Genomic DNA, 15,231 nt, shown 5'->3' with positions numbered 1-15,231 from the left:
ATGCATAAGAGTACCCAGCTTGAAATGGTCCTCTTCTGCACCGCCTTCCCCTTTTTTGCACCCACATATCCCACAAAGAGTTGATCGTCCACCCAGAAGTCTTTGGTACGATCACAATAGAACGCCAATGCTCTTTTTGGGTCCCAATGGTGGAGTCTCTCCTCTTCATCAGAGGGATGTGGGGGTGCATACAAGGTAGGCAAGGTGATGGACTGTCCAACATGGAAGGGTGTCACTACCTTAGGTAGAAAGGAGGCACTTGTGCGAAGCACCACTTTGTCAGAATGTATGGCAAGAAAAGGTGGCTTAGATGACAGAGCCTGGAGTTCACTAACTCTGCGGGCAGAAGTAATAGCAACTAGAAAAACAGTTTTTATAGTTAAGAGCCTTAGAGGACAGTAGTGAAGCGGTTCAAAGGGGATACACATAAGGTAAGTTAAGACCAGGTTGAGATCCCATTGGGGCATGATAAATGGGATAAGGAAAGAGATGAGTGAGGCCTTTAAGAAACCTCCCAGCTATGAGATTTAAATAAGGAAGGCTGATCAAGTAACCTTAAGAAAGCAGAGATAGCATAGAGATATCCCTTAAGGTGAACCCTGCCAGACAACGGAAAGAATGAAGAGAAGACCTTGAGAGAGAGGAGCAGATAGATGATCGACAGACTTGTCGATGCACCATGCCACAAATTTCTTCCACCGACAGGCGTATACAGTTTTGGATGAGGGACGCCTGGCTGCCAAGATAACATCACAGACTTCGGGTGGCAAGTCGAAAGACGTCAACTGTCGCTGCTCAATCTCCATGCAAGAAGTCGCAGAGTTGACAGGTTAGGGTGGAGAACCTTCCCCTGCTGCTGCGACAGACGATCCTCCCGAAGAAGCAGTCTGATCAGAGGGGCTTTGGCCATGTTCAAGAGCTCAGGATACCATACTCTCCGTGCCCAGTCTAGAGCCACCAGTAGTACTTGGGTCCGGTCTTGCCTGATCTTCTTCAGAACTCTGGGCAAAAGTGGTATTGGCGGGAAGGCGTACAGGAGGGACGAGTTCCATTTGCGACGAAAAGCGACGCCGAGCGAGTGTGGCCTTGGAAACTCCAATGTGCAAAATAGCTTACATTGCGAGTTCTCTACGTAGGCGAACAAGTCTAAAAAAAGTTTTCCACACTGCAGGAAGAGACCTTGCGCCACCTCCGGATGGGAATGCCATTCGTGGTCGACCATGCATCGTCGGCTGAGTTAGTCTGCTCTGGCATTCAATGAGCCTGCCAGGTGTTGAAGAACCAGAGAAATGCCCTGATGTGCCAGCCAAGTCCAGAGACGAAGGGCCTCTTGACAAAGAGTCCACAACCCCACTCCGCCTTGTTTGTTGCAATACCACATGGAGGTGGTGTTGTCTGTGAACACCCTGCACTGCTTTCCCCTTGAGGGAGGGAAGAAATGCTTTCAATGCTAGTCTAATTACTCGGAGCGCCAGATGATTGATACGGAGTCCCGTTTCTGCCGGAGACCAGATACCTCTGATCTCTGCCTCTTCCATGTGGCCACCCCATCCCAGAAGTGACGCATTTGTCACGACCGTAAGATCTGGTTGGGGAAAGGAGAGGGATCCACCCTTGACCCAATCCTGATTCGTTAACCACCAATGCAGGTCTTTCACAGTCCCTTCTGAGATCTGGAACTTGTCGGAGAGATTTCCCTGATGCTGGGCCCACTGGAACTGCAGAGCCTGAATATGCCATCTGGCATTTTGAACCAGCAGGACGCAGGAGGCCATGAGGCCCAGCAGCCTCAGAGTCATTCTCACTGAAATCCAGGACAGAGGCTGAAACATCAGAATCATAGCCCGAATATCCTTGACTCGCTTTTCAGGAGGATATGCCCTAAACTGCACTGTATCCAGAACAGCTCCGATGAAAGGGAGCGTCTGAGAAGGAGTCAGGTATGACTTTTGCACGTTGATAGTGATCCCCAGCAAATGCAAAACGTTCCCCGTAGTCTGGAGGTGGGAGACGACTGTCTGGGGGGATTTTGCCTTCAAAAGCCAATCGTCGAGGTAGGGTGAAGACTGGGACCCCTAACCTGCGCAGATGAGCTGCTACGACTACCAACACTTTTGTGAACACCCGAGGGGCACAGGTAAGGCCAAACAGGAGCACAGTAAACAAAGTGCTCTTGACCTACCACGAATCATAGGTAAAGCCGGTGGGTCTTGTAAGTCCAACGCTACCATCCAGTCTCTGAGATCCACGGCAGATAGGACCTGAGCCAATGTCAACATTTTTAACTTCTCCTTTTTTAGTAAGGGATTGAGGGACCGAAGATCTCATATAGGTTGAAGACCTTTGTCCTTTTTCGGAACCTGAAAGAAGCGTGAATAGCAACCACAACATACTTCTGGCAACAGAACCCTCTCTCTATAGCTCCTTTGGCCAAAAGGGCTTGGACTTCCTCACGAAGAAGTGCCATATGATCCTCCGATATCTCACTGTATGAAGGTGGCATGGCTGGAGGAGATGTCTTGAAGGAGAGATGTAGGAAAATGGCTCCCTGTTGCAGTCCCCCCCCCTCCACTTTTTGCCTGATATTGATGCTGACTTGACTGAGAAGTGTGCTGGGACCCTGCCAAACAGGCACCAGCACCAGTGTTCTTTCACTTAAAAAGGTACCATTGTTCCACAATTGGCACACCCCTGGCACACAGATAAGTCCCTTGTAAAAGGTACCAGTGGTACCAAGGGCCCTGTGACCAGGGAAGGTCCCTAAGGGCTGCAGCATGTGTTGTGCCACCTTAAGGGACCCCTCACCCAACACATGCACACTACCATTGCAGATTGTGTGTGTTGTTGGGGAGAAAAAGGTAAAGTCGACATGGCATCCCCCTCAGGGTGCCATGCACCCAAAATACTGCCTGCGGCATAGGTAAGTCACCCCTCTAGCAGGCCTTACAGCTCTAAGGCAGGGTGCACTAAACCACACGTGAGGGAATAGCTGCATGAGCAATATGCCCCTACAGTGTATCAGTGCATTCTTAGACATTGTAAGTACAGGGTGGCCATATTAAGTATGGTCTGAGAGTTTGTAAAAAACGAACTCTACAGCTCCATAATGGCTACAAGTAATACTGGGAAGTTTGGTATCAAACTTCTCAGAATAATAAACCCACACTGATGCCAGTGCTGGATTTATTTTAAAAAAATGCACACAGAGGGCATCTTCGAGATGCCCCCTGTATTTTACCCAATCCTTCAGTGCAGGACTGACTTGTCTCTGCCAGCCTGCCACTGAGATGAGTTTCTGACCCCCTGGGGTGACAGCCTTTGTGCTGGGTGGAGGTGCATAATACCTCCCCTCTGCAGGAACTGTAAAACCTAGCAGTGAGCCTCAAAGGCTCAGGCTTCGTGTTACAATGCCCCAGGGCACTCCAGCTCGTGGAGATGCCCGCCCCTCCGGACACAGCCCCCACTTTTGGCTGCAAGTCCAGAGGAGATATTGAGAAAAACAAGGAGGAGTCACCCACCAGTCAGGACAGCCCCTAAGGTGCCCTGAGCTGAGGTAGCCCTGCCTCAAGAAATCCTCAATCTTGGCTTTGGAGGATTCCCCCAATAGGAATAGGGATGTGCCCCCCTCCCCTCATGGAGGAGGCACAAAGAGGGTGTAGCCACCCTCAAGGACAGTAGCCATTGGCTACTGACCCCGAGACCTAAACACACCCCTAAATTCAGTATTTAGGAGTGACCCTAAACCCAGGATTTCAGATTCCTGCAACCTGAAGAAAGAATGAGGACTGCTGACCTGAAAGCCCCGCAGAGACGACGGAGACAACAACTGACTTGGCCCTAGCCCTACCGGCCTGTTTCCAGACTCTAAGAACATCCACGGCGACGCATCCAGTGGGACCAGCGACCTCTGAGGACTCAGAGGACTGACCTGCTCCTAAAGGACCAAGAACCTCCAGAGGACAGCGGCTCTGTCCAGAGACAACAGCAAAGCAAGTAACTTTAAAGAGACTAACTTTGCGCCAGAAGCGTGTGTCTGCCCACTCTGCACCCGACGACGCCGGCATGAGTTCAGGACAGCCAACACTGCAGAAAGGACTCCCACGACGTGGACACCCAGAGTCGCCCTCCCTGCTCCCCCACAGTGAAACCTGCACAGAGGATCCAGAGGCTCCCCCTGACCGCGACTGCCTGGTAACAAAGAAACCCGATGCCTGGACCAAGCACTGCACCTGCAGCCCCCAGGACCGAGAGGAACCACCTACCAGTGCAGGATTGACCAGCAGCTGCCCTCATCCTAGCCCAGTCGGTGGCTGGCCCGAGAAGCCCCTCTGTGCCCTGCCTGCATCGCCAGAGTGACCCCCAGGTCCCTCCATTGTTTTCTACGGCAAACCAGACACCTACTTTGCACACTGCACCCAGCCGCTCCGGTGCCGCTGAGGGTGTGTTTTGTGTGCTTGTGTGTGCCCCCCCCCCCTCCCCCCAAGTGCTCTACAAAACCCCCTGGTCTGCTCCCCGAGGATGTGGGTACTTACCTGCTATCAGACTGGAACCGGAGCACCCCTGTTCTGCATAGGCGCCTATGTTATTTGGGCCCTCATATGACCTCTGCACCTGACCAGCCCTGTGTTTCTGGTGCTGTGGCTTTGGGGTTGCCTTCAACCCCCACGGTGGGCTGCCTATGCCCAGCAGACTGAACTTGTAAGTGCTTTACTTACCTGATGAACTAACCAATACTTACCTCCCCCAGGAACTGTTGATTTTTGCAGTGTCCACTTTGAAAATAGCTTATTGCCATTTTTGCCAAAACTGTGTATATTAATGTTTTAAATCGAAGTTCTAAACTTACCTAATTTATGTGCTTACCTAAAATTTGAATCTTGCGGTTCTAAAATAAATTAAGAAAATAATATTTTTCTATATAAAAACCTATTGGCCTGGAGTTAAGTCTTTGAGTGTGTGTTCTCATTTATTGCCTGTGTGTGTACAACAAATGCTTAACACTACCCTCTGATAAGCCTACTGCTCGACTACACTACCACAAAATAGAGCATTAGTATTATCTAATGTCACCACTATCAACCTCTAAGGAAAACCCTCAGACTCTGTGCACACTATCTCTCACTTTGAGATAGTATATACAGACCCAACGTCCTACAAAGGAGCCATCACCTGTGTTCTTTCCCTAAACTGTACCAGTGCTTCCACAATTGGCATACAGCTAACTCCCTTGTAAAAGGTACCAGTGGTACCAAGGACCCTGCGACCTGGGAGGGTCCCCAAGGGCTGCAGCATGTACTATGCCTCCCTAAGGGACCCCTCCCCATACACATGCACACTGCCATTGCAGAATGTGTGTGTGGGTGGGGAGAAAAAGGTTAAGTCGAAATGACATCCCTCCTTAAGTGCTATGCCCACGAACCGCTGCTTGTGGCATATGTCACCCCTCTAGCAGGCCTAAGGCAGGGTACAATACACCACAGGTGAGGGCATAGCTGCATGAGCAATATACCACTGCAGTGCCTAAGTCTATTCTTAGACCTTGTAAGTGCAGTGTAGCCACATTGAGTACATGGGTTGGGAGTTATAAACTCCACAGCTCCATGATGGCTTCACTGAATGCTGGGAATGTTTGGTATCAAACTTCTCAACTCAATAAACCCACATTGATGCCAGTGCTTGATTTATTGGAAAATACACACAGAGGGAATCTTGGAGATGCCCCCTGAAACTCTCCCAACTCTCTAGTGTGTGGCTGACCGGTCTTATGCCAGCCTGCTACCACCAGACAAGTTTCTGACCCCCCCAGGGGTGAGGGCCTTTGTGCTCTCAGGGGTCAGGGACAAAGCCTGCTTTGGGTGGTGGTGCTTTACACCTCCCTCCTGCAGGAAAAGCAACACTAGGCAGTGAGCCTCAAAATCTCCTGCATTTTGTTCTGCTACCTCAGGGGGGCACTCCAGCTAGTGGAGATGCCCGCCTCCGGGACCAAGCCCCACTTTTGGCAGCAGGTCCGGTGGGAAAATTAGTAAACACCAGGAGGAGTGTCCACCCCAGCTTGTACCACCCCTAGGGTGCCCAGAGCTGAGGTGAACCCCTTCTGGCAGAATTCTCCATCTTGTTTTGGAGGGAGACAGCCAATAGCGTTAGGTATGTGCCGACCCTCCCCAAAGGAAGTGGGTACAGGAAGGGTGTAGCCACCCTCAGGGACAGTAGCTACTGGCTACTGCCCTCGGCCCCTGCAGCCCGAACGTTGCTCTTCAGATTCCTGGCGAACTAAAGAAGGACACGAACTGAAGAGCTGCACCAGCAGTGAAAACTCCAGACAAAAACTGACATGGCCCCAGCACTGCCAGCCTATCTGCAGCTGCAAGACTCCTGCTACAAGAAAACAACTCATCCTGCAGGACCAGCAACCTCTAAGAACCCTAAAAGGACTGCCTGCCTTCCCTAAAGACTAGATCTTTAAAGACAGCAGCCCTGTCCACAAGGAAACCTCCAACAAGAACTCCAGAGCCCTTTGGATTCGCGAGTCCTGCCCACTCTGCACCCAGCGCCCACGGCCTGATTCCAGGTGGCCCACCTGATCAGAGTCCCCAGGAGATTGCGACCTCGAGTTCATGCAGAGTTGACCTCTCCTGGCAACCACTACACCTGCAGCCTGATTCCAGAGGACCCTGACAGTGACCAGATTTGGTGAACATACGCGACGCATAAGGGTACCCCCTGCACCAACAGCTCCCTGGCATTGGGGAACCCAGTCGACGGTCCATTGACGCCCAGGGTAGGCTTAACTTACCCGTCCAGCTGTTGGTCTTTCTCAGCCGACCCCCCGGACTAAGCCTGCAGCCTCTTTGTGAACCTGGAGTTCCTCAGAGGAAAGCACTAGGCGCCGGACGCTGTGTTTGGACCCTGCACCCCGCCTGCCTGTGCCACTGAGGGTGTGTGTTTGGTGCTTATCTGTCATTGAGTGTGTACCTCATTTCTTGACTGTGTGTGTACAACCAATGCTTAGCAGTACCCTCTAATAAGCCTAATTGTTCAACCACATTACAACAAAAGAGAACATTAGTATTATCTACTTTAGCATCTGTAAAGCCACTGGGGATCCACTGGACTCTGTACTTTGGTATAGTGTATACAGAGCCAGCTACCTATAAGGATCGTCGGGTACCGGTCTGTGGTGGTCAGTTACCTGCCTGTTGACTGGAAGCCCACAGAATGGCTCTGCCCAAGAGTTTATCCTTGAGCAGGAGAGTTTTGGAGGTGCCAAGGCAGAGTCAAGAACCTCTAGCAGAACGTTAGTTTTGATCTACATTCTAGGGAGCTGCCAGTCAAGGAACCACTAACCTCTGTGGCAGGAGGGGGGGGGGGGGGGGGGAGTCAAGTCCAGTGTCTGAGGAGGAATCCAGACCACTGGCATGCCTGTAATTCATCATACCAATTGCCCTCATCATGTTTTGGGACAAATTTGCTTCCCTCATTATAGTTTCCATTTTCAGATTCTGAGCTAAAAAGCTGATGTAAGTATGAGCTCTGCAGTGTGCTAAATGCAATGTATTGAAGTTAGAAGGGTTGGCTACAGACTGAGGTCCAGTGGGATTGAAGTGCAGTCTTGGTCGAGACAAGGCCAACACAGAGCCGGAAATCAAATCACTAAGGGTAGCATCTTTTGGGGTCAGTTACATTGGCTCTAAAATCGAAATAAAGGTAACCTACGCAGGTACCGATATGGGAACCAAAGTCGACCCCAAATCAGATGTGGAACACAAAGCAGATTCACAAAGTAGACGGCACCAAGGCCAAACCCACAGCAGGGACCCCGACTGGAGGCCTCTGCAGAGCCTTGGGGCCCGAAGGCTGGTCAGAGGGAGTTGGAAGCAGTTCAAATATATGAAGTATGGCCTTTTCAAAGCAGTCTATTTGATTCAGAGTCAATAATGGATGCGGAAATTCAGATAGCAGTGGATCCAAATTTGGAATCAGCACTTAAAGACTTTGAAGTGAGACCAAGAGGCACAGTGAGGCCCCAGTGCACTTCCTGGACTTCAAGAGTGGAGAGAAGAGTCAACTGCTGCTCTAACTTCTTGTGCTTCTTCTTCAACTTCAGCTGAAGACAGTGATGGAGATGAGGACTTACCAGGCAATACAGACATATCTCATGAGGAAAGGAACTGCCACTAACATCTGTTGGCCACAGTCCCTACAGTTCCTGCTGTTTTTGAGTGGGGGCATGTTTCCCTTCAAACTGGAACAAAACAAAACTTTGGTGAAAAAGGATCTCCAGATGAAAGAAGCAGAGCTCCAGGTCCATGTCTGAAGGCATGGAAAGCAAGGTACTGAAGTCAGTGGTCCTGGGTGGCATTTGTATACAGCCCCACTTGTCACTTACGGAGTGGAACGACATTGGTACGGTGCCGCATGACACCACCTACTGATGCATGAGCAACGCTTTTGAGTTTCTGGATCCAGTATGACACCTAGGGGAATATTTACAATGTGAGGAATCTACTGTTAGAAGTATCCTTCAGAGATACACTTTTAAGTGGCAAAGGAGTCTTCTGTCAATAAAGTTAAACACTACTCAGGAGGTTAATTAGCCGACTTGGCAAACATTTGTTTCATAAGAAAGCGAACTGATTGAATTTTCATTCAAATAGAAATGTAAAGAGGAATACACACCATTATATTGTACATGCATTTACTTAAAATTAGCGGGCAGAAGCTAGTTCGGAAAAAACAACATTACAAGGATAAGGTTAAAAAAATCATCTGAGTCAGTGCTGAGCAAGATCACTTAGAAAGCATTTGCTCTAACAACTCATTTTGTTTTGAATTCACAAAATTATCGTCTCTTGACCATTGGTAGAGATGGGTGTGAAGGCATCCATGGAGATGGGAGAAAAGAGCACTAGTGGTGTTCGGAGAGGATGATAATTGCACCTGAATAAAAGTGAAATTTGCGGTGACAATGTGTGTTTGCAATAATTCCTAGGTTTTTTGGACTTCTGATGGTAACTGTGGACATTTCATTTTCCTTTGTGTGCTCTATTTTTTTCAGGTGTGCTTGTAGCAAAGGTAAGTGATTCAGGCAACCAAAGTTGCTTTTAGCTGGTATTTTATTTAGCTGTAGTGGAGCTAGCAAATCCACTTTCATTGTAATTTTGCTTTCATATGCCTTTGTTGCTATCTCAATGTCCTTTTTGGAACTTGCTTGTCAACAAATGCAGGTAATGTGCTCTTGAAAGGTGGCTTGGGCAAGCTCTCTCAACGTTTATATCCATCTATTTTTTTAAGTCAGTTGAGTATGAAGGTGTGAATGAGTGTGGACAGAACAGGCAGGAAAAATTACCTCACCAGACAATGCATATGAAAAGTAGGCAGATCACTCGGCTGGCGGTGAAGATCAATTCAAGTATTTTGTCTTGTGTAGGTGGACTAAGATCAACGTCACTGTAGATTATGTGGGTTTGCCAGACTGCCATCAGCAGTAGCATGTTTATAGTTGTGTCTTGTCCCATCAAGTTGACGTCCCCGAGAAATAAGTTATTTGGTTAGATCATGTATTCCATGAGTTGTCAGATTAACTTGGAGTTGCTCTTGCCGGGGTAGTCGTTTATGTGTAGTAGAACTGTGTTGGACCAGAAGGTGATCGGTGGATTAGCTAACCTAACATTACTGTGTCATGGTGGACAGAAAGCTGCAATTGCATTTTTATGTGGAACATGGCACTATATATTAGTCTACTTTGTATTGTCTGTCATCTATCAGGATTTTGTAGACTCTTCCTCTTTATGATTTAGCCAATATAACAGTTTACCAGCTTGACATCATTTTCAAACATCTGTCTTAAAGATGCTCTATGCAGACCGGGGCTCATCCAGAATAGTGTGTTTCAGGGTCAATGTGTTGCATTCCAAGTCACAAAGTGCCTCCATGTCCCCATACTCTAAACACTGCTTTTCAAGATCTAATAGTAGGACTCCAGGTCTCCTGCTAAGTCAGCTTTTTCTCTTTCAGCATTTCAAAGATGATTATGCCTTACCTTTTCCCCAGGAATGGATTATACAGCTACCAAAAGGTCTGCCTGGAGCATAACATAACTGTCCTGTTTGTGTGTGTGTTTTATAATGAAAGGAAAATTAATAATGTCATACCATTATAATAGTCCTCACACAAAATCCACCAGGGTCTAGTTTTTAAACATGAGAAGCTAACAATCACATTGAAATGTAAAAATAAACTTTTTGGTTTGTTTTGCCTTTTAGAATTCATATGTAGGCTTTCTGTATATCAATGTATTATTTGTTATATAATATTAAGCTAGTAACCTACAAAGCCTAATGCATGTGGATATTTTTCTGTTCCTCATTTGTTTATGGTGCATTGCTATCACTACAGCATATGATTATGGAGAAAAGTTCTGAACATAGTAGGAGCCAGCAGAAAATAAAACTAGACTCTGGGTAAGCACAGATACAATCTTTTCTAGACAACTGTGGCACAGCACTACAGCATGCTAACAGTGATTCCACAGTGAATAAGCTTGAAAACCATCTGCAGTCAGTAATTAAAATCAATAAGCAACTTATAAAAATACTTAGCATACCCTTTGTAGCATGGACTCAGACCAGGCATTTCCAGTAGTCTCTATTGTCCACTGAAGTACTGTTTCCATGAGGCACAACATAACATCAGACTGAAGGATATTGATTAAACTTGCAAACAGTGGACAGAAAGCTGGGAGAACGGGGGGTGGAAGAGCTGAAAGAAAGAAGAAATACAGAAATCTCATTCAGATCGTATCATTAATTTTTGGTTTAAATAGGAAATCCATGTTCACATCCATTGCTCTCTATTGAACACTGGTCACAACTGAAAATATATAAGATGAGGTCAGAGTTTCCATTGAAAAGGCATTTACATTTTGCTAATAACTTGAATGCAGTTCGACAAATCTGCACAAAATGTTCTGGAAAAAAAGTTGATCCACTTTGGGTTCCTCATTACAGGTTTCATCTAGATTGGTGGGCAAGCGGAGGCCTTACTACTCAACATAAAAAAATCAAATAAAAAAAAACAAAAAACTGAAAGGAAATACACCAAACTTAGCTTGAAAGTAGAACTTTACCCAAAGAAGTGCTTGGGTTGGTGCAAAATCCCTAGAGTGGTTTGAGAAACTAGCATTTTAAAGAGTATCCTCATCTGGGAGTGAGGAACAAGTTACTTCCCTTTGGTACTGCCTTATGTAGAAGACGGCCTGGTGTGTGGTGGACACCTATCGTGTTATCACCTTATACCAGGTCCAGGTATGCCCTATTAGTGAGGTGAAGGCAGTGTCCAGTAATCCAGGGCTCTCCAGATGTAGCTCTGGATGAGCAGCCAAGACTTAGCTAGGAGACATGCAACCTTATGCAATACCACTCAAAAATAAAGACACTTTATTATGGTAACACAAATACAAAAATAATGTATAGGCAATACTTCACTAGAAGGTGAGTAAACACACTATCACATACACATGAGAAGTCAGGAATTGGCATAGAAAGCAATCGAAAACAGTGAACTAGCAGAAAATAATGGAGACCCTAGGGGGAGACCAAATCATATAAGTAAGTGGAATGCTAAAGTCAGTCCCTCACCTAAGGAAGTAGAATCTATAGAGGGGAGCTGGCAGAACTAGGAACCCCAAGAGGTAAATCCCAGGGTGCCCCCCCAGCGACCAGGAAAAAAGGGGTAAGTACCTGTTTTTCCCCAAACCCACAGGTAAACTTTGGAAAAGGACTGTGCGAGATCCAAGCAAGACTGGAATAAACCAAAGGTGGCTCCGGATGTAAGAGGACCTGCAAATGAAGGGGACCAAGTCCATTTACAGTTGGAGTGTCCAGTTGGGGCAGGAGCCACTACCCACCCTTCTGGAGGTGCAGGACCAGGTCAATGGTGGAGACCAGGAGTCAGCTATGCAGCACAGGAGCAGAGGAAGAGTTCTAAAAGTGATGCAGTCTATGTCCCATGTCGGAAGAAGAGTTGCAGTCAGTCAGTGGTGTGGAAAAAACACCAACAAGCCTTGGCAAAAGCAAAAGTCGCAGATAAAGCGTTGCAGTCCCACGGATGGGAGTCCCAAGTGACCCTCAGCAGAGAGAAGAGTCAGAAGGCAACACCCTCTGTCAGGAAATCGGTGTTACAAGGCTTGAGAGAGGTATCCTCCCCAAGCCACCGGTTTGCTTTGAATGGCACATTTGATGCCCTCCTTGCATAAACCGGTTGGCAACAGTCCAGGGATACCAAGGTCCCTGTTCTAGCGCAAAACTGGACAAAGGAAAGGGGAGTGACCTTTCCCATGTCCATCAGCACCCCAGGGGTAGTGCCCAGAGCTCCTCCAGGTGGCCACTTGATTCTGCCGTCTTGAATCCAAGGTGGGCAGAGGCCCCTGGGAGCATCTGAGTGGCAAGGTCACGCAGGTGACGTCTCAGTCCCCTCCTGATAGGTGGTCACCCTTCTATGTGAACAATTCCCCTTCCTGGGCTATTTAGGGTCTACCTCTTGGGTGGGTCCTCAGATTCCACATGCAAGATTCCAGCAGGACTTCTCTGCACCGTTTACTTCAACTTCTGGCCTCCGGGACTGCAAGTAGACTCTCCAGGAACCAACAATCTGCAACTCCAGCGATTACTCCGCTGTGCAACATTGTTTCTCCGTCTTCTTCCAGCAACTGCAACATTTCTCTGGCTGTGCATTCTCTGAGGGTGATGAGTCTTCAGCCTGCACAATAAGCAAGAAGGAATCTCCCTCGGAGTGAAGGAGTCACTCCCTGCATCGGCAGGCACCAATTGCAACGACGACCGGCTACGTGGATCCTCTCTCCTCCGGAGCTGCTTGGATCCTGCATCACAGGTGGCGGTCTGGAGTGGTCCCTCTGGTCCTCTCTACCAGCTGTCCAACTTGGGAGATGGTAAGCATTTGCCTCTCCTCACAGGACAGTACCCTTGTGCACCACGACTCTTGCAGCTAGAAAAGGGTTGTTTGTTCCTCCTCCAAGGGACCTCAGGCTCCGTGTAGCCCCGGCCCCAGCACTCCTTCTTGCAAAGCCGTCTACTGCCTGCTGCTCCAGCCTCACTGAGGCTCCTGTGCCTGCTGCCCATGGGTTGCCTGTAGGAGCTGCTGAGGATCACTTCGGACTCCTCTCCTTGGGTCGAGTCCGCTGGACCTTGCTGGTCCTCTTCAGCCTTGAAAAACCTTTTTCTCAGACTCTTGCATTTGCCAAGGCTTGTGGGTGATTTTCCAGCACCACTGACCAACTGCATCACAACCGCTGACGTGCAACATCACTTGCATCTCTTCTGGAACTCCTTTTCTGCTCCTATACTGCACTGCTGACTTTCTTCATCCAATGTCGACCTTGTCCTGCAATGAGAGAAAGGGGTGTAGTGTCTCCTGGTACAGCCGGACACTCCATCATGAACTGGACTTGGCTGGCCCCCTTCCTTTGCAGGTCCTCTTCTGTCAGGATCCACCTTTGGTTTCTTCCATTCTTGTCTGAGTCTTGCACAGTCTTTTTCCAAAGTCCTCCTGTTGGTTTTGGGGAAAACCAAGTACTTACCTCTTTTCTCCTGGTCGCTAGGGGTCACCCTCATACTTATCTCTTGGGGTTCCTAGTTCCTCCAGCTCCCCTCTCCTGATTCCACTTCCTAGGGTGGGAGACTGCCTTTCACATTCCACTTTATTTTAGTATTTGGTTTGGCCCTCCCCTAGGGCCCTCACTATTTACTATTCCTTTTACCAATGCCTATTGCTTTCTATGCTATTTCCTGATTGCTATGTCTATATAATAGTGTGTTTACTTATCACCAGTTGGGGTATTGCCTATACAGTATTTTAGGGGTTGTGTTACCTTAATAAAGTACCTTTATTTTTGGAACACTGTGTGGTTCTTTCATGTGTGAGAGTGCTGTGTCACAATAGTGGTATTGCATAAGCTTTGTATGTCTCCTAGATACGTCTTGGCTGCTCATCCACAGCTACCGCCAGAGAGCCCTGGCTTCCTAGACACTGCCTACACTTAATAATAGGGGATACCCGGACCTGGTACTGTTGTGTAGCCATTTTATTTATAGCTCCATGCACGTTAGTTTAACACACTAGGCCGCTGTGCACTTTAACCTAGATATATTTTATTTGGCTTCGCATTGTTATTTTTACAATAACCAGTTTTACGGTCTTGTTTTATTTTCATCTAACTAACTGTTTTTGCTTAGCCCAGTACTGTGTTCTCAAACAAGACATTCTTGATCACTCTGTGCTTCATTCAAGGCTACAGTTTGGTACATTGCCGGTGAACGTGGTAGAAGTTTAGTTTCCAACATTCGTAGAAAATACATATCCTTACGTAGGGACATTTTCTTAGAACATCAGCTGTGTTATTATAAAAACACTTCCTAGTCCCATTACACGTTAAGAGGGAGATTCCAGCCAGGGAACCACGACTGTATGCTGATTGCTGAATGCTTCGCTACAGATGCTAACACAGACCACAGGCCTTTGTTCAGGTATGAGGGTTGATGTCTTCCCGGGGAACCTGAAAGCTAGAATTAGAGCTTAATACGCTGTGCTCAGATTATGACTTAGATAGGAAATAGTCCATCGATCCTAGTGACAATATGATAGCGTTATTCTTATGCTTCACTCTTCTTGTCACCATTTTAATACTGTCATGTTGTGTTGTCCTGGTTATTGCAGCTCACGCTTTGCTATCTAAGATGCAGTTGTTTTATTAAACTAATCACTGAAACATATACTGCTTCTGTTTTTCATTTATATATAAGACTGAATTGTGAATGAGAGAACCGGATGCGACCTGAGTGACCACGACTTCCCTGAGAAGCCTAATATGTCATGTGCTCGGCTGCCCAATCATCCCTATCCTCTGGTAGAGATGAGGCACTGCTAGTTAGCCGGAGCAAACCCTGGATTTAGAGCGACAGGTGTCACCAACAGTGGGTCAGACTCAGTCTCCCACACCGTGGACGATCTTGCTGCTCAAAATCCAGTAGTCTCATTAGAATAATGAGGGCCTCACGTCATGGCGCCGCCAACGTTTGGTCAGGCTCTAATTTTCGGGTCCTCCGGAGCATCTCAGTCTCATTATATATGACACCTCAAAGCCGTATGCGGAGACGTCCGTGGTGCTGAGGATTTCCACCACAGCTGTGTAGGTGATACCACTACAGGTGGAGGTTG

The 15,231-nt window shown here is 47.6% G+C and overlaps 1 protein-coding gene across 3 annotated transcripts in view; it reads right to left on the bottom strand.

Annotated features, from left to right (window-relative positions):
* The window catches only part of UBR2 (ubiquitin protein ligase E3 component n-recognin 2), a 1,248,744-nt gene that overhangs the window by 552,505 nt on the left and 681,008 nt on the right, over positions 1 to 15,231 (bottom strand). For all 3 annotated transcript variants that reach the window (XM_069233963.1, XM_069233965.1, XM_069233964.1), the window contains exon 25: positions 10,604 to 10,758. In XM_069233963.1, the coding sequence (XP_069090064.1) occupies positions 10,604 to 10,758 (155 nt within the window). The remainder of the gene's footprint in view (positions 1 to 10,603; positions 10,759 to 15,231) is intronic.

The sequence above is a fragment of the Pleurodeles waltl genome, chromosome 5 (genome assembly GCF_031143425.1).
Source record: "Pleurodeles waltl isolate 20211129_DDA chromosome 5, aPleWal1.hap1.20221129, whole genome shotgun sequence".
Lineage (NCBI taxonomy): Eukaryota > Metazoa > Chordata > Amphibia > Caudata > Salamandridae > Pleurodeles > Pleurodeles waltl.
Note: the sequence above shows the minus strand (reverse complement) of the source record. Positions and strands in the feature narration are given on the sequence as shown.